The sequence below is a fragment of the Ammospiza nelsoni genome, chromosome 3 (assembly GCF_027579445.1).
Source record: "Ammospiza nelsoni isolate bAmmNel1 chromosome 3, bAmmNel1.pri, whole genome shotgun sequence".
In the NCBI taxonomy this organism is placed as follows: domain Eukaryota; kingdom Metazoa; phylum Chordata; class Aves; order Passeriformes; family Passerellidae; genus Ammospiza; species Ammospiza nelsoni.
The window spans coordinates 85,784,259-85,804,530 of NC_080635.1; the positions used below are offsets into that span (position 1 = coordinate 85,784,259).

Here is a 20,272-nt window from a genome sequence, read left to right on the forward strand (position 1 = left end):
GGGAAAGAAACCCCACTTTTAACATAAGCAGCTGCTTTTTTAAAGAATGAGTTTGCCTTTTATTAAAATTCAGTATTAAACTCCATATAGGCTAATGCTTTTCTTTTGCCTTTATATCACTCCCTTATTACGTATTAGGCTGACCCCAGTTTTGGGAGAATCACTTGGTTGGTTCTAAATATAGCACTGCATCTGCCCTTAAATAGGAGTGCAGGGGCAGTAGCTTCAGACAGGAGAATTATTTGTTTTCCTTAGGCAGTGTTTGCTAAGCTGGGAAAGGCTGGTCTTCCTCTCTGGTTTGCAGTTTTTCTATATCCTTAGGTAAGTCAATTTTCTATCCATGTTTTTCTTGTACAGAACAAATGAGAGCGCTTGTAGGAGGAGGTTGAGTGCTTTCCTGTGGAAAAAAAATTACTTTATTCAGGGAAAACAAATGATAAGTAGGACACAAATTGATTCATGAAAAGCAAAACAAAAAATAAAGTAAGATTGTTTTGTCCTGTCCAAAGTCACCTTGATTTTATTGTGCATTCCCTCTGTTTCTTTCTGCATATAAAGAACTACACTGCAGAAATCTACAGCTCTATTGGTATATGTGCGTTTCCAATTGCACAAATATTGGCAATGCCACTTTCTTGTGTGCTTATACTGTATGATTTTTTCTGAAGTCTGTGTGTAAATAATTAAGTATAAAATCTTATAGTAGCTAGCAAAACAATTTGGCCTGCTGAAGAATGGGATGTAGGTAGGCAAAAAAATCTACTTTTATTTTGTGTCTGCCATGTTTTCAAGTACATGTTTCCAGAAGATATGTTTCTGGTGTCTGTATTACTCTAAAATAAGTGGTATGTTCTGTGCCACATGAAAATTCCAGCTAAATACCACTGATAGAGTCCTGGGAAATCAAGTTCATGCTCTTGAAATTATACCTGTGTGTTGACAATTCCTATGAGCCAATAAAAATACCATAACAAAGGATAGTGAATGTTGGGATGGTGGGAAATGATTTTTATCATCTCACTGTCCAATGTTCTTAGCTGTCGAGTCGAAGGGATAGAATACACTTGCCAAGTAAAGGGAACTCTTCAAACTTCATCAGAACATGTTTGAACATTTGGAATGTTAGGGTGGCAAGGATCCAAGCCAATGTGGACAAATTTAGCCTCATTTATATCCCAGTCTTGTATGATCATGAATTCACAAGATAAAAACCACATTAGTACCCTACCTGGGATATATACTGTTCAGCTTCTATTACAGATATGGAAAGAAATTCAGTTTGGAAGCTTCCACTCCTCTCCTTCATGAGAGTCACAGAAAATACAAAATTACATTATATTATAGACTCACTAAAACACAGGATCTGGTGCTTCCCTCCACAATTACCTTGCTGGAGGGAAGGGTACCCATGACCCTGCCTGCTGCTCACCTCCACAGAGCAAAGGTCCCTGTCAAGGGTTGGGATATGACTGTGACCACCATTATATATTTCAAATTACCTCCACACTAACTGTCCTGGCTAGAGTGTGAAGCAAGCCATTCAGGGACTATTACAAAATCAAGGTGTTCAATCTAACTAATCATAGATGTGCTATAGTGAAATAATTGCATTAAATTTACTTATTCAGAACATATGAAATTAGGAAAAATTATAGACCTGTGATTAGTAAAAATGAAAGATCTGTGATGGCTGGTACTGTCAGCTGCTTAAAAATGTTGCTTTATTGGGTATTCAGATAAGTAGAAATAGAGGAGAGAACTTTTTTTTTTGTTGTTATTATGTTTAATAACAAAAGTAATGCATGCATTTTGGGGAATTATTTGAATCTGTTTAAAACAATTGGTGAAATGAGGAAAATACTATTTCCATGAAAATGAGGTGTGGTCAGTAAAACATAAAACTAAACATGATGTAGCTAAAGAAATCAAAAAGAAAAACACAAAAACTGTTCAAGTTCACTGAATGATGTCTGGAATTCAGCAGAGTAAGCAAGTGAGAATTCCATATGATTTTTTTTTTTTTTTTAATGATGAGCATGTTTGTTCTATTGTCAAAAGAGCTAAAACTGAATTATTATGTGGTCTGAACAGGATCTTCAACAGAAGTCCTGAAACATTTTAAAATGACAGTATATTTGAGTAGGTTTTTCATTCACAAAACATAATTTTTTGTGGAAGATCTAAATATACACGTGTACAGAGAAAAAAGACTGGAGAGACATATTAGAAATTTTGTCATATCATTTTTTATCAAATTAGTTTCTTATCAAAATGGAGAAGAATTACTCAGATCCTCTTTATACCATTCTGTTTAGACTGCAGTGTCTAGAGCTGCATAATGACTCATGATGGTTTTACAAGATTTACACTAAAGTCATTTTATGGGAGAAAATGATAATATGTTATTAAGTCTGCAATGTCTGCAGCATGGATATAACCATCTGGAACGGATTGCATATTTTTTGAGGCAATATGGTAATTTTTTATACTGGTAATTAGGAGCAATTAATAGAAGGTGGGGTTTTTTTCTATCTTTCATTATGGTATGTAAGTGATATGGATTTAAATGTATTTTATCAGTTAAATATCAAGGGCTTTTATGCACCATAAAAGTATAAGTTGGCAGCTTCCTGAAAACATTTAACTTTGAACAATGTGGAGAACAGCTAGCAGAACAAGAGACAGATAGAGAAAAAAATGCCAAAGTCGTGGGAAAAACAGGACAAGCCCTCAAATCTGCAAATGGACAAAGAAATTTCCGTCTACGTGAGGACAGGCAAGAACACGTGAATAATTTTGGCACTTCTGCAGATGGCCAGGAACAGGGATGAGCTCAGAAGTGCATGTTGCAGGGTATAGCACAGGCAGGTCAGGCTGAGAAAATACATGCTGTACAGTGCATTGCTCATGACACGAGCCTCCTGAACCTGGGAGTGAAGTTATCTATCTATGGTGAGTGCAGCCAGGTTCCTCTTACCATGGCATTTGTCAAGCCATCCATCAATTTAGCTGGACGTGTGCCTGCTCTCTGAGGCAATGTAAATGATCATGCTACAATTTACTGCTTGTCCTTTAAATCTTAAATTAACTCACTTATCTGACTAACAATGTTTATATCAGACCCTTGGCTTCTCTGCTCAAGAATGTGGCCCCTTGTCACGTGGTCCTAGATTATGGCTTTCTATTCAGATCAGTATTACTGTGTCACAAAACTATGCATATCCTGACCTGGGTGCCTGGCCTTTTACTAATGGTCAATAAAAATTGTTATATACATGCTACAAAACATGAAGAAATGTATGGTTTGTAAACTGACTTGAACAGTCTAATTCACCTGTGGTTGATGTCATTAATCCTTAAGGAGATTTTGGCTGAGGTAATATTTTTCTTTGTGTTTAATAATCTTCTGGATGATTTATACAGCACTTAGATTAGTGCACTTTAGGTCCTTTTGATGTCCCCAGCATTTACAGTAATAGAAGAAACAAATAGGAATAATAATAATAAAAAGAAAGGAGTGCAATGATGCTACATTGCACTAACAATGTAAAGGTCAGATGAGACACCAAATGTTTTAGGATCATCTTTTTCCTGTAATTCTAAGTTTTTTTCTTGAAGTCCAGGGTTGTTAATAGGATGTGCATGGATGTAATTCATGGATTGTTTGTGACACACAGGCCATGTATTTCAGCAACACCTCCAAAATTCTTGTGGTAGAACTTGGTAAATAAGACTTGAGATTTGCTTTTTAATTTGCTTTAATTTGTTGTAATCATTCAGATAATTAATTTGCCTTTCTCTGGAGTTATGCTTTTTTGTCGTTGTTGTTATTGGACCACTTCCCTCATCTCACTTTTGAGTCAGTTCTACCAATTCACCTGCCAATATAACTAGGTCTCCAGACACTGTCATTAATGAATTTGGTTCATCTAAATCAATAAATTCACTGGGGTTAAGCTGTCATCAGCATATAATATTCTCTGTCTTAGTGGTAGGTTGTCTAAATATTAGAATATATTTCAAAAATCTCATATAAATGCGTATCAGTGGAAAACTGGTAAAACAGTCAACATATTGTTCCTAGGAATACAGTATAAGCTTCTTTTTTCAGGAGCTCAATACCCTATATGCTGTTTTGACAGTGGGACTTTGATTTTACTCTTCTGATACTTGTCTTTGCAGTACTATTAAGTATTAAATACATACTCTGAAAATGTTGTTGCAATTAACTGATGATTATTATTACATTTGGAATTGTTGCCAGGCAGCTCCCCTCTGTGTTAACAGAAGGCAAAGTGAGTCTGGCTGCTAAAAAGCTCTCTTAATTACTTGCATGAAGGATGTGAGTGGATGGCTACCCTTGTTTCTATACTGAAGGTGTTTGGGTAAATTGAAAAATATATGAACCAAAATTTGAGGAGTCCTGGATGCTGACAAATAGAAGAAAATAGACTAATTAAAATGTAAATTTTACATTTAGTGAAAAGGCTGGACTGTAAGTGACAATGGTGTTTTCTTCTCTCTCAAAAATGAAAATAACTTAGACTGATCTATCTGGATAAGTGGACATTACTCTGTAATCCTTATAAACTGGATCTCAGTGTGAATTATATACATAGCAACATTTACATTGCATGTTGATAAATTCACAGAATTATTTAACTTGGCCACATGTGAACATGAGTAATGCTTAACAGTGGAGTGAGCTTAATCTGTGTTTGACTTTTGCACTTTCATTTAGGCAAAAAGGCTAATTAAAAATAGAGAAAAGGGAAAATTATGCCATTCATTGTCCAGTTAACATAAGAACTAATGTGGAAATCCAGTGTAATACACACAGTCACACAGTTAGCAGGAAGAAAAGCAGTGTTCAATATCTGCAGATGTAGAATCACATGATGTGCAGATCAAAACTAGAAGAAGCCAAGGCTGCTCGTGGGTCTGTGCAATTCTGCTCATGGAACCAAAACATTTTGTCATGAGATGGGTTAATAGGTCCATGAGGGGTCCATGTCAGCTCAGCATTGTATGAGGTCATCTTACTGAGCCAGCATCTCTGTGAGGTACTGAACTAACTTGGGTCATGCTAACTTTCATCTTTCTCGATAAATATGGCAATATTTAATGCCCCATAGTAATGTTGTCAACCTGTCTAATTTTTGTTTTGCAGTGTCTTGTGCTTTGCCTAAAGCTCTCATTACTGAATCTGTGACTGGTCATTCTTACATCTTGGAAAAGAACTGAAAAGGTAACTGTAAGTTATGCAGAAGCTGCAGCTATGAGGGGATAAATTGTAAAAATCTCTTTCGATCTCCGAACATTATAAAATAAGGAGTGACTTCTATTAAGTATACCTACTGTTTGCTCCTTAATTTTTCTTGGAAAAGTAAAAGTAGATGATATGAGAATATCATAATTTGGGAGCACCTAGCTCTGCCTTTGACTATCTGCAAGTAACAATCAGACACAATTACAGTTTTTTACTCTTCTTAACCAATGACTAGCATTTCCTTTTTTTGATAAATACTATGTGCTGGAAATATGGTACATATTAACTGTCATTTTAACTTGTTAAATGTTTTATCTTAATGAGTTTATATTATTTCTTTTCAAATCCTTTTGAGCTTTCATTTGATATATATCATGACACTGCTTATTTATGTGACTTTTTATTACAAATTTGAAAATTTGGACTTTTGGTGTGGATCTAAGGCAGGTTCTTCTTGCATGGTCTAGATCCAGGCAGGGCCAGGCTGTGGGGAGCTGGAGTTGTGTTGTGTCATTTCTGGGGCAGAAACTGATGGCCCTGGGGACTGACATAGGGTCCTGGGCTGTGGGCAGGGGAGGCTGGGCTGGGACAGTCAGGTCATTGCTGTCCTAAAAACCCTGACACACTCCTAATATGTGTTCCCTGGGTGAGCTGGTGCTGCTTCCATTGCCATGGATGCCCTGAGGTGGATCCCAGGCTGTGCCTCAGCCTGTCCCTTGGGTGCTGGCATGGAGCTGGCAGCCTGCACCCAACAGGGAGCATAACAGCAGGGATGCTCCTGTCAGCTTTTAGTAGGGTATTGCATGTTACTGCAGTAATTTACTTGAGTAAATCTTCATCTGCTTTATGGACTTATACTGGGAGCTTGCTTCTGTGGTCGCTGAAGTGTAGGTGCCTTATGGGGGAGGTTTTGGCTGTTCAGTTGGGATCCCTCACCACTGTTGGGACAAATGGCCCAGGAGTAGAGAACCCCATATCCCACTGAGACTGCAGTTACACAAGCTGGCACCTACTCACAACATGGCTCGTGATATTCCCCACTTTTGCAAGAAGTTGTAATCATATTTCTAATGAGCACAAAGGGATGTAGGTAACTCCATGTTCTTTCAATAATGTGGTTGGTAGTCTGCTTAAATCTAACTCAGTGGGAAACGTGGTTTTGTCCCCCACACTGCTTCTAGGGGCACCTACAATGTTTCTTAGAACCTTCTGTCCAAATATTGATCAAAAACTATGCCATGCTTTGGAGGAAGTCCACAAGAAGGAACCCAGAATGATTTATAGTCCAGAAAAAATAATCCACAAGGGAAGATTGCATAAGCCAGCTTTGTTGAGTTTAAACAAGAGAACAGGAAAGAAAAGTAAAGAAAATCTTCAACAGGCTGTTACAAAAGTGAGAGAATATTGTCTATTTGTTGTCATGGTGAATTGAACAAAATGCAGTGAGCATAAATTGCCAAAGTGGAAAAAGTGAAAGGTTTGAAGAACAGAGAGCTGAACTGTCTACAATGGCCAAAAAACTGTCAAATTTCCATCCCTGAAAATTTCTCTGGAGGCGGTAAATGACATCTGCAAAGAAGGAGAAATATGATCTGCTGGAATATCTTTCATGCTATCATCTGTGATTCCATAGCTCACACTGCACGACTGATAAGATACAGCCTGAGGTGTGACTGATGGCTCTATTTGTCACAAATTGGTGCAATTTTATACATTTGGACATATTCATACATGTCTACATATCAAAAAATATCAAACCAGAGTTTGGAATATATGGCTAAATGTGTGCATGACTAAATGTATGGCTAACTCCACTCTCTGCAGGAACTACTGGCTGTCACAGAGGAAGCATGTCTTCAGTAGCAGTGCCGTTTTACCAGAGGAGGCACAAGCACTTTGATCAGTCCTATCGCAACATTCAGACAAGATATGTTCTTGAGGAATATGCAGCAAGAAAGTAAGTGCTGTGTACTTGAGCATAAGCAGGTCTCTGTTTTGGGTAGTCAGTACTTAGAATCAAGATACTTACCTTTCCCCTCCACCCCAAAGACTGTGATTTATACAGAATGATAGTTTCCCACTTCCTTCCATTGGCATGCTCCTTGTCTGCAGTCTCCCACCAGCACAGCTAAACTTCCTAGCAGCATTACAAGATACCTACACAGGCCTTTTAGCTTAGGATCTGTCCTGTTTGGTACCTCTAAACTTAAAATTATTCTTTGTAGGCTAAAATTGAAACTTCGACTTAAGAAAAATTGCCGTGAAATTTATTGTAAGTCATACAAACAACTTTTTACCCCTTTTTCTGTATGACATGATGATATTCCTTCTCCTGAAGTTGGCTATAACTAATAATAGATTTTGTGATTCAATTTCATTTTTAAACTTAAATGAAAGCTTAATGCTTCATTAAGCTCTCAAAATCTCTCAGAGTTTTAACCAGGAAAAACACATTCTTTGTATCTCAAAGCCTGAAACTTTGTATTGTGGTTGCTTCAGAATCGCCATTCTCCCTACTTAGTAATTAACATGCCTACCTAATTGTCTAGCTGGTCCAGTTTCCCTTATGAAAGAGGAAAGTTGCAGAAAGATCTGTGAAATACAGAAAAGCAGGAACACTTTGAAACACACAATGCTCTGGGGAATCTTTATGATTTGTGTATTAGACAGTCTGGTACCCTTGGAGTTCACTGAAATGCTATCATCACACCTGAATGATTGAAGACTGAAATAAATATAAATTTAATAGAATGAAATAAAAATGCCTAATGACCCCAGTGACAGATGATGGGCATTAAGCCCTGGAAGGACAAGTGACAATCACCACTTAGTGCAGTCAGTGAGAATGCAAAGGTTTCTCGCTGAACAGTGCTCAGTCACGGTGTTCAGCTCATTGAGCTCAAAGTAATTTCTTTGACATTTGTGAGTTCATGTTTTACCTGAATTGCTGGGTTATAACAATGTCTTTTATATTTGAAGGGCTGCTTCCAGGCAGGCTGCTTATTATGAATCGACTGGCTTGGGCAAAACCACATGCAGACTCTGTGCCAGGAGGGCACGCACCTTGGCTCATGAAGCAATGCAGGAATCCAGGAAAAGGTAAAGCTCTCTTGGTCCGCTCTGACCTGTGTAGTGGCTCTGGTCCCAACTCTTTTGCCAGGGCTCTTTCCAGAGTTGACAAGATTGGAGGCTTCTCTGTCACTGTTCTTCACTAATCTATTTTGGCTGGAACACTAAATGACTGAGTGTCACTTTCAGTCTCATATTTCAACCCAGAGTTTTTCCCCTGGTCCCCACTCTGACCCTTGAAAACAGCTTTAAACCAAAAATAAATTAGAATCCACCTAGTACCCAGAACTCATTTTGAACAGAGCTACTCTACTATTCCTTTTAAATGTTTTAAATTCTTTCCTGAATATCAAAAGGGTTTACTGTCATGTCTTAGTTACTGCCTTGATAAGATGTCCCAAAGTAACCATGCTGATGGCAATATTCTCCTTAGTGAATTTCACTGTTTCTGCTCTGCTATGCTCTGCAGTTACTGCACCAAAGACATAGAGGATTTATATTATGAGAAGGAATTCTGTCTTATTTGCAGAAAATATGTTGTGCAAATCATACACATCCATATGGTTCTGGTACTTGGATCGGTTTGAAATATATAACCTCAGAACAGAAATCTCTAGGAAAATCAAATGATTTTGTATGCTTTAATTTAGGTTTTAAAAACTGTTTTAAAATTCAACAATATAAAAAAATGGCAAGACATGGCTGGTATTTAAAGTACATTGAAATGGTAGGTACAAATATTTTTTTTTAAGTATCAGACAAAAAATTTCTTGACTCGCTGAATTTTGTGGAAGTTTTCTTATTTGGGTTATGCTTTTAGAGTCATGCCATATGTTGACTATATTGACAGACATGGTAGAAATATCTGATATTCACTACCTTCTTTTGTCCTGGGAAAGAAAAGAGAATCAGCATGTTTACTGAATCAGCATGAATGAAGGAAACTGAGCTAGCTCCTCCTAAAAACACTTATGAGTTGGGGTATTTTTAGGAATTCTGGAAAATCTGTGGAATTAGGTTTTCAGGGAACAACTCACAATTTTTCCCAAACTTTATATTTTTCCTGGTAGTTTCTATAATATTTCCTGCTCATCCTTGTCAAGGGAGAGCTTTTTTTGCATGCAACTGTTCATCAAATCCTTGTGAACTCCTTGGTCTGTATCTTTTAGGCGAGGTCAGATGATACAGCCCATGGGGCTACAAGAGCTCCCAGGTTCTAAAGCTTCTAAAGCTCAGGGTACTATGTGAGCTAGGAACACCTTTTAAAAGGTTGTGAACAGGCACAGAACTTGCCTTCAGTTCTCTGCCTTCTTGTGCCCATGGGAAGGAAAATCAGGGGCCAGAAGGAGGCTAGGCAGGTTCTTGATCTTGATTACTGGAGGACTGTGGGGAACCATGTCAATGTGACCATAGCAGAATTCAAGACTTAGAGATATGGCCCCACAAATACAGAGAGAAGGAATATGAAGAAAGTTCACATGATTTTGCATGCTCAGGATATGCACATAGATGCAAAGAATGATTCCAAACCTAAATTTTACATCCTTCTGATACGGTTTCATAGCCCTTGGTGCCCTGAAGTGTATGAGTGACAAACTTAAAACTTCACAATGGTTACCTGATTTTTTTTCTTGTCCCACAGGACTCATGAGCAAAAAACTCATGTAAGTGATGAGAAAAGAATCCGTTTTGCCAGTGAGTTGTCTGCTTTGGAAAAAGAGATTCACACTGCCAGGCACCGAGCTCGAGAACATCTGGATAGACTTGCTGTGCAAAGAATGGTACCTGCTGGATCTTTTTGCTGCTATGCAAAAATAATTACAAGGTGTACTGAACTTTAGGCCTGTGCTTCAAATATGAGTAATGATTAAACATCATTTTGTGAATTGGTTGGATCTCCTACCTTATTTGAGTCTGGTGCCAGATGCTTCTTTTCCCATGTTTAATAGGTAGAAGAAAACATGGCTCTGGAAAGACATATCATTGAAGAAAGAATAAGTCGAGCCCCTGAAATTCTAGTGCGCCTGAGGTCTCACACCATCTGGGAAAAGATGTCCGTGAGCCTCTGCTTCACTGTGCAAGGATTTCCAACGCCCGTTGTACAATGGTAAGAGACTGGCCTTTCCTAGCCCTCTAAAAATGTTGTTAAGCTTTTTTCATTTGAAAGTTATGCCATAACTGATAAGTGTCATGTGTATAATGGCTTTGTTAAATCCCCTTTATAATCCTCCTAGATGTGCTGGATCGTAGCAGTTGATACTGCAGTGGAAGGAGTGGGAGGAAAACTTGCTGAGTGGCCCCGTGCAATGTGAGAAACTAACTCAAGCACTTCAGAAGGCAGACAGTGGAAGGCATTCCAGTCTTTCTGGCCATTGAGTTTCCTGAACACAAAGTAGCAAGTGGCAAAATACACAGAACTCACAGGCTACTTTCTAAGCCTGGGTTAATGTGCACAGCACCACTGTTGTCACAGGCCGAATCTGTGGTCATTGAGGACACAAAGGTTCTTTCAGCTGCCCTCCTCCCTGGACAGGTGCTGTCCTATAAATATGAAAGCCTCAGGCTGGACTGTAAAGACCTAACATGAAGCATAATTCTGTTGCTGCTCCCCTTTATTTGTGCTGAAGTGTTTTACTGTGGCGGAAGATAAAGTTTGCTTCCCATCTTGTGTCAGGGTTAGTGGATTTGAAAGTTCAAGCCCCATGCCATCTTCTCTTCACTTCTTTTTCTCATCTTCTAGATTGAGTGCACATCTTCTCTTTCCACTTCCTTGCTGCTATGATGGTCCTGCTTTACCTTCATGGCCCAATATTTATCTATCCACACATACTGGAAAATACTCTGTGCAAGCAGAGAGAGTTCAGATAATAGTAAATTATATGTTAATCCAAAGATCTACCATGTTAAGGGATAGTTGCTGATATTAATGAGTTTTATTTTTTTCTTGATTGTCAGGTACAAAAATGAGGAATTGATTTCTCCTGCAAGTGATCCAACAAAGTACAGAATTGAAAGCAAATATGGAGTACATGTGTTACATATAAACAGGTAAATTTTTCTGGAGAATAAACCAGCTTTTTTATAGTCTATACAGAGTATTTTATATCAAATAAAATTAAAAATTCACACAAGGGCTGTAAGAGAATTGTTAAATTCAGCACACTTTTCTGTTGGCATTCACTTTTAGGCTGGAGAAGGTTCACTGAGTACCTGAATATTAGATTATGAAAATGAAATGGTAAATTAGATATTTGTATTCATTAACTTCAGCAATCTACAAGATATAAAAAGAAGAGGCAGGTAGCTGAAAAAATGGTAGTTCCTTTTTATTAGAATTATATATTCTCAGCATTTGAAGTGGAAAATTATATGTTCTTGTCATCATGAAGCTCTTTTAGGTAAACAAAATTACAGCTGGGCAGGGCAGGGATACATGGCTGTATTTGTTTTACTGTATGCTAGGTCCTGCTTAATTTTTCACCTCCTTTTTTTTTCTTCTTCTGCAAAGTAAGGAAGTGTAAATAACTTTTTTAAAAGGTTCTAATGAAAGTAATTTTATTTTTTCAAAATGTTAACTTTGTGATATAGAACATGTTTGAGTATAACAGCTTCCCATAAACTAATCCCATGCTTTCTGAAACGATTAAAATGTTACATGACTTCGTGTGTGCTTTTTAAAAAAATAAAAACCGAATAAAAATGAAGAAATTACTACAATATTTAAATAGAAAATTAATATCTAGAGCAGAGACAGAAACCTCTTCTTTAATTTCTCCAGAGCATGAACATCAGCTGCGCTGGAATATTTGTGGCTAACACTTGGCTGGCCAAACATTTAATCTATCCTGTCTCCATCTGTCAGCAGTGGAAGCAGCCCTGAGCACAGCCTTGTGGCATTAGTACAGAAAATAAGTGCATGATTTCTTCTGTCTTTGGGAAAGACTACTTGCCTTTGTCATCCTGCAGCCAAGTCCAGCCCAACTCTCAACCTTTTCGTAGCTCAGGATGGGAGAAACACATCCCTGTAGAGAACCTGACAGCAAGAATCACCAGATTGTTGCTTCCTAAGATGCTTCAAAGGCACTCAGTCCTCTACCCCCCGGCCATGCTTGCTAACTGCTCTCTGTACCCATGGAATCTGTTCATACCACTGCTTCTTCCTGCCAAGATCAATTCTGAAAATAATAGCAGGAGGTTAAAATATAAAACCAGCTTGTCCTTTTTCACTCCTCTCCCTTTTAGCAGGGAAATGGAAAAGTCTCCCCTTTGTCTGGATATGTGTGAGTGCCAGTCAGGAGATGAAACTTTGGTCACTTCCTGATGGTGAGTGGCTGTGACTGTTCATTTCCCTTGGTAGCGCTCCTGAGGAGCTGCTTGGAGACTCCAGATGCCAGTTATGTAGTAGTAGGTCCCCTTGTGACATTTTGCGAGTAAATAGCTTTTAGAAGAAATGAAAATCGGTGCTGATGCTACTTCCTGAACACCTGTAATCATGAGGCTGAAGGATAATAATGGCTTCCATCCCCATGGTGATTTTTATCTTTTCTCTGCTAGTTATCAGTCATGTAGGCACAACCAGCTTTGGGAGTGTTCAGACCCAGCTGTATTTCAGGCAAGTTCCGACATACCACAGAGTCATTGATGGGCACCCACTCAGGTTTCCCCACCCCGTGTCTGCTAGTCCCAGACCTGTATGTACTCATGCAGACTCCCTCACATTCAGCCAAGCTGCCACCTTCAGAAACTCTTGCTCCATTTCTCTTTCATTCTGTCTGGCAGTGTGGTCTTTTTGCCACCTAAAGATTCCTAGCTGCTCTCCCACACATTTCCCTTCTACATTTAATACTGGGGGATGGTTATGATTTATAGACCTTATTAAATTAAAATTTCTAATTAATTTTTTTCTTTGTTACTAATCCATTTTATTTCAAAACTTGATAATCAGCTGTATTTTCTGTCCTAAAAACACAGAAGATGGACATGCAGGAAATGGAAGAATATTTTGTTAGAGCATTATTAAGCATATCTTGCATTGAAAGAAATAGATGGATAGATAATGCTTAAAATTATAAGTTATTAATGCTTTTATACAAACATATAGATTAATTCTGTATCTTCCATTAATATCTTTGTGCACCTACATTTCGTATTTTATGAATAATTTGTTTCTCTGGGAGGTGGAGCCATCAGGAGTTTCTTCCTATCCACTTCTGTGCTCTTCTCAGCTGTTCATACTAAAGTGCTGAGCTGAATGTAATCTTATCCACAGCCGCTCAGAACGGCCTTGGAATTTCTTGGCTACTTTTCTAGCACTTCAGCGAAGCCCAGGGAGTGAACTTTTTCCTTCTGATGCAAGTGTGTTATTTATTCCTGTGAGTATTCCCTGAGCCCAGTGGAAACATTCTTGAGGCACCAAAACCTTACCGTCACCTTGTTGTCTTAAAGTAGTAACTGGACACAATTTCATCCCTCCCATTTGCTGTTCCCCAGAACCTATAAGCCTATACAGTAACCAGATAATTTTAATTTCTCTGTCTCATATTTTTTATGATGCTATGTTCTCACATTTTTGCATGCATTCAGAGCTATCATGATCATACCGTAATTCTTTCTTGCTCTTTTTAAACTTCTTCAAATTGGAGTGTGAGCTCAAGATCTCCCTTGAGCAGTGAAGAAAAGGAGTTTAGAGTTTAATTCTGTTCTTTGCAGATCTCATAATGATTGCAGAAGTGATATGCACTGGGGTAGTGGTTCATCCCATCTTTCAACTCACATCTGATAGGTTATTAGGAGGAGACTGTGAGGAATACTTGGAGGGAAAGCTCCTGGTAGTTCAAATAAATCATACGTGTCTGAGAATATGTGAGTTTGTTTAAAATGTATTTTTTTATCTCACATAATTTAACTATGGATAGGCACATAGTAAAAGAAAAGATTTCTGTATCAGTGATAGTCAAGATGAGGGCGGCCATTGCTTTATGAAATAGCTGAAAAATATTTTCTTAGTGAATGTCTTAGAAATTCACAGTTGTAACATTTTAAACTTCTTGGTCGCTAATACTTGTTTAGCAACAGAGTTGGGCTTTTGTGTTTGTTTACTGTGAAGACTTATTAAATGGATCACCTGGTTTTATTTAGCTGTGATTGACTGTGTTATACTCCCAGCTACATTGGCTGGTGTGTAGAGAAGACAACAGGATGCTCCTCCCTTCTTCAGGCATTCCTGACTCCCACCCCTCAGCGAGCAGGAGGATGAGCTGAGCTGGGCAGGGAACATTACACATTCCAGGGCACTGCCAGTGTGGTGTGGCCACACTGATTCGTATATACAACTAATTCATATATACCCAGGTTCATATATATACGGCTCAAGGTCTGACAGCATTTTGCCTTTCCTTAGGCTCCTCTCCCTTTCCTGTTTGATGAAGTCCCAGCCCAAACAGTGGCAGAGGAGCAGGTTTGGAGCTGCAGCAGCAGCAGCAGCGTGCGGCAGAGCTGGCAGAGTGCAGTGTAACTCCTGCCTGCAGCAGGCAGAGCCGGCAGAGTGCAGAGTAATGCAGTGTAACTCCTGCCTGCAGCACGCAGAGCCGGCAGAGTGCAGTGTAACTGTGCCGGCACAGGCAGGGCCTGCAGAGTGCAGTGTAATGCAGTGTAACTCCAGCCTGCAGAGTGCACTGTAACTCTGCCGGCACAAGCAGAGTGCAGTGTACTGCAGTGTAACTCCGCCGGCACAGGCAGAGCCTGCAGAGTGCAGTGTAACTCTGCCGGCACAGGCAGGGCCTGCAGAGAGCAGTGTAACTCTGCCGGCACAGGCAGGGCCTGCAGAGTGCAGTGTAACTCTGCCGGCACAGGCAGGGCCTGCAGAGTGCAGTGTAACTCTGCCGGCACAGGCAGGGCCTGCAGAGAGCAGTGTAACTCCGCCGGCACAGGCAGGGCCTGCAGAGTGCAGTGTAACTCTGCCGGCACAGGCAGGGCCTGCAGAGAGCACTGTAACTCTGCCGGCACAGGCAGGGCCTGCAGAGTGCAGTATAACTCTGCCGGCACAGGCAGGGCCTGCAGAGAGCACTGTAACTCTGCCGGCACAGGCAGGGCCTGCAGAGTGCAGTGTAACTCTGCCGGCACAGGCAGGGCCAGCCTCTCTCTGCTCCGGTGCCCCCGCATTCAGCATTACCCGCGCCGCCTCAAAAAAGGAATGCTTAAAAATTGAATGAACCTTCTCTTCTAGCTATTCTCATTTAACAAATGACCCTGTGCGGTCAGTAGAGTGCTATTTTAGTTTGATTAGGCACGAAAGGCTTGAGATGATTTAATCGGGAGAGCTGGAGAGCGCGGCGCGCCCTTTCTCCGCCGGAGGGGGAGCAGGGCAGGGCAGAGGTGCTGAGACGAAGGCAATCCTCCGGCAGAGCCCGCAGAGCCTTTGGCTGTGCCGGGTGGGTGGGTGACACACTGCAGCTCCCTGGGTTTTGCAGGAATGCAGTATCAGTGGCGGTACAGGCAGCAAAATGGTGTACTGCTCTCCTTTCCTTGCTGAAAGGCAAACAGCCCCCAAATCCCTGATCTGCTGGTTTGTCAGTCACTGTCCCCTATAAGCTGCTGTAGCTGGGGGCTTCAGGAAATGGGGAAATGAGGTCCCTCTTCCCTAAACATGAAATCCAACCGAACAAAAAGAATCAGTCAGATTCATTCTGTCTGGAGAATCAGGGCAGGGTATGGCAATTCTGCAGAGTGTTTCCACAATTGATGTCACAAAACACTGAAAATTTTGTCATTTGAATTCAAAGGAGTAATTTTTAACTCTGTAATTTACTCCATACTGCTTCGTGTTCCTTACATGCACTGAATTGTGTTCTAATTCAGGCAAAGATGCTATTTCACTCTTAACTCTTGTGTTTAAATGTACACTAGGCAGTTGGATGAATATATGCATTTTAAATAGATGTATCTGCCTGGGGAATATTCCCCACACAAGTATTAGCACTTCAGAACCTCATGTGGATTCAGAGCAATTTAATATTTGCAAAAAAGTATTAGTACCTTGGGACAGATACAGTTCTGCAGTCACATTTTATGCTATCTAAATGTACTCTATGCATATTTTATCTGACCTTTGTAAAGGCTGAAAAACACATTCTCCATCATAAAACAAGAATAACTGTTAGACCACACCTTGCCTCCTGGGTACTACAAATGTAGATTCTAGCAGGTCTTGACTCAGTGCACTTTACAGTGCAATTTAGGAAATCTAAGATTTTTTTAGCATACAAGGAAATAGATAATTTCCAGGATAATCCTCTATCTGAGCATTATCTGGCACAAAAGAAAAGTCAGAACATTGTGTAACTTACCATCCTGTCCAACTTTCTTCATAGTGAATATGAAACAAAAGTGCTGTCTAGCTCCTAGCCACTAAAACCCTACATTTCCAATATAAGATTTAAAGGGGTCTCAGTGAGTACTAGGCTGTCTAAGATTATTTCTCTTCTGGACAGTCAGAGGAGTGATCGTAGCAAAGACATATAAATTGCTTTCAAAGCAGTAAGCTACAGAAAATGGGTAGAGTTGTTTTGACCTCTTAAATAGCAAGAAGTGCCTGGCCTGTGGAATTATGTGTTTGTAATAACTGTAAGAGCCTCCTTTCACTTTATTAAAAAAAAATAAAAAATGGATGCTGTAAGAATGTGGTCAGCTATTTGGTCAGTTACTTCTAATGTTCTTCCTGAGAAAATTAATTATAACTCTATCACTAACTTTTGTGAAATATTTACTTTTAGATTTTGAGCTTCATTAGGTTAAAGATATGACCCTTTTATGAATCTCCTGTCTGTTCTAGAGACATTTAAGATTATATTCTGTTTTCTCTACCTTGGGCACCATCACAAACAGAGCTCATCAAAAGATGTGTTTTGCTGTTTCTTAGGAGAGCAAAACTATGGGGAGAGGATTTAGATGAGCACAGATATATATCCATTTGAAAGGTTAATCAGATATCTGCCATTCTTCTTCTTCATTTTCGGGAGACAACTTTGCAGTTCTTACACCTTTACATTTCTGACACTTTGAGTGGTTTAGCACAGTTTGGCACCCCAAGTTAGTCCACAGTACATGTTTCTTTATTTTCTGGATTACTTTTAGGCCACCTGTTTTTTAAAAATAAATCTCTCTTTAGATCCTAGGTCCTGTGTAATTCTTACAGATATTGGTCCCTATTTAACAATTTTATCTGGTGTTCTACTGGAAAATGAAGTCAACACTGAGAGCAGATGATGACTGGTTTAAAGTGAGATTTAATCAGAGTTAACCACAGTCAAGCCATGCTGTTTTTTTATCTTTGTTGTCAGCACTCTATAGGAACAACAAAATGTTAGAGAGCAGTTAAGTTGGATTTAAGAGAAGTGAAGCAGCCTGAAGTAATGCTTTGTTTATGTGAGGAAATGGCCTAGTGCAGCAGTGCTGGTGAAATGTTCATCACTCATTTATGAGCTGGGTGCTCATAAATGTGTGCTGTCTAAAGCATGCCCAGGCCAGGCAGGGATCAGGCCAGGTCAGCACACACAGGATGGCTCTCCCAGCAGTGTCCTGCCAGGACAGGTCAGTGTGCACCATCCTTTGGGAGGGTCTGGCTCATCCAGGGGAAACCTGGGCTTGCAGGTGGTAGGAGGACACTGTGCACCTCTGTGGGTCTTTGGCAGCATGTGGGTTGGGCTGTGGCTTGAAGGGCAGGAAGCCTTTGTAGGGCAGGTACCTGGGGACAAGGACTGCAGGGCATGCTGTGACATATTCCTGCCACCAGTGCCTAGGAAATGCACTCCTGGGTTCTGCCTGCACAGCAAATTAAAGACATGCTCTGCCACAGTGACCTCCTGGTGTGAGATAGACTCATTTTCTCACCCTTCAGGACAGGGCCGCCAGACATCCAGACTGCTTTCTGGAAAAGGTCCTTCACTGTCTCCTGAGCTGTGTGTGGGAATCCTTTTGGTGAGCTGGAGCACACCAAGGCTTGGCAAGGCGTGTTTAAAGCATCAACATAAGGGCAATCAAGATCCAGTTTCTGGGGATGAATGCTGTTTAATTTGCTAATTTGTAATATATGTTATTAAATATACTACCTACTATATTTACACTATTTACTGTATGTTCTAAATGTATAGATTCTTAAGTTAGTGTTATAGCAGAGTGACAAAAATGCCTTAAAGCTACAGAACAGTTAATTTTGCAATGCCCCTTGTAAGAAATTTTTGAGCTTCTTCATTTGTTGTTAACTTGCTATAGTAAGATACTGTACGAGGCTGTGATAAATGCACGGACTATGCACATTTTAGTATAGAGGCATAAAATGCCTTAGGAAATTGTCCTTTACTGCAGTTTTATATTACTTTTTGGCATTTTATTACACAAGTGTTAAGCAGTGTGAAACTGGGATAGTGAAAAAAATGTTCTGCTTTTAAAAATTCATTGCGAAGAAGTGCTGTCGAGTCTGACATCTCTCAAACAAGTCCAGAATCAGTTAAGCTTTATATAGCTCTGGAAACAGGTATTGTAATTTCCTTAAAATCCTTCATGGAAGCAAACTGTTAAATAACATCCAGCTCAAAGAATGGTGATGAATGAGATTACATCCAGCTGGTGCCAGTCACAAGTGGTGATCCCCAATTCTCAGTGCTGGAGCAAGAATTCTGACACTGTCATCAGTGATGTGGATGAGGGGAACAGGTGCAGCCTCAGTCGGTCTGCAGATGTCACCAAGTTGGGTGGGAGTGCTTATCTGTTGGAGGGTGGGAGGGGTCTGCAGAGGGATCTGGACAGGCTGGATCAATGGGCTGAGGCCAGCTGTGTGTGGTTCAACAAGGCAAAATTATGAATCCTGCCCTTGGATCAAAACAACCCCAAGCAAGCTACAAGTTGGGCACAGAGTGTCTGGAGAGCTGCCCAGTGGAAAAGGAGCTGGGGTGCTGGTTGACAGCAGCTGAACATGAGCCAGAGTGTGCCCAGGTGGCCAGGAGGGCCAATGGCCATCCTGGTATGAGCAACAGTGTGGGCATCAGGAGCAGGGCAGGGATTGGCCCCCTGTACTTGGCACTGCTGAGGCCACACCTGGAGTCCTGTGTTCAGTTCTGGGCCCCTCACTGCAAGAAGAACACTGAAGTGCTGCAGTGTGTCCAGAGAAAGGCAATGGAGCTGGCGAAGAGTCTGGAACACAAGTCCTGTGAGGAGCAGCTGAGGGAAGTGGGGGTGTTTAACCTGCAGAAAAAAAGAGGCTCAGAGGGACGTTATTGCTCCTACAACTGCCTCCAAAGGAGGTTGTTGCCAGGTGGGGCCAGGCTCTTTGCCCAAGTAACAAGTGACAAGACAAGAGAAAATTGCCTCAACTGCACCAGGGAGGTTTAGTTTTTAGATATTAAGAAAAATTTCTTTACTGAAAGGGTTGCCAAGCCTTGGACCAGGCTGCTCAGGGAAGTGGTTGAGTCCCCATTCCTGGAAGTTTTCAAAAATCCTGCAGCTCTGGCCCATGAAGTCATGGTTTAATGGTTTAACATGGTGGTAGTGCTGGGTTGACAGTTGGAGTTGATGATCTTAGAGGTCTTTTCCAAACTTAACAATTCTATTATTTCAATTCTTTTAAATTGTTTTTCAGTCTCACTGTGCCTGTCCAGACTGTACTAGGGTTTCCTACCCAACTGCAGGCTTTTTGGTTAAGACTGTAGTCTAGTCTTAGGACTTATTCTTATGTCTTTGATAATTAATTGTATGATAGACTTTGCAATTGATTTCTTGATTTTGTGAAATATGTGGCTGTAGAGTTGCCTCCAGGAGGAGCTGTTAGACCTGTAAATTTAGAGATAAATTGCAATTTAATGGGATTTTCATCTAGTTGTGCTTTAGCCATCACAGTACTGATAGTACCATTTTATGATATGACACTGTCCAGAAATATGC

At 40.2% G+C, this 20,272-nt stretch overlaps 1 protein-coding gene across 2 annotated transcripts in view; it reads left to right on the forward strand.

Annotated features, from left to right (window-relative positions):
* The first annotated feature begins 255 nt into the window (after positions 1–255).
* MYOM2 (myomesin 2) overlaps positions 256–20,272 on the forward strand; it is a 76,232-nt gene continuing 56,215 nt past the window's right edge. For both annotated transcript variants that reach the window (XM_059468723.1, XM_059468724.1), the window contains exons 1-7: positions 256–321; positions 5,171–5,248; positions 7,094–7,226; positions 8,249–8,368; positions 9,981–10,119; positions 10,288–10,445; positions 11,294–11,386. In XM_059468723.1, coding sequence (XP_059324706.1) covers positions 7,120–7,226; positions 8,249–8,368; positions 9,981–10,119; positions 10,288–10,445; positions 11,294–11,386 — 617 coding nt within the window. In that variant the 5' untranslated portion in view covers positions 256–321; positions 5,171–5,248; positions 7,094–7,119. The remainder of the gene's footprint in view (positions 322–5,170; positions 5,249–7,093; positions 7,227–8,248; positions 8,369–9,980; positions 10,120–10,287; positions 10,446–11,293; positions 11,387–20,272) is intronic.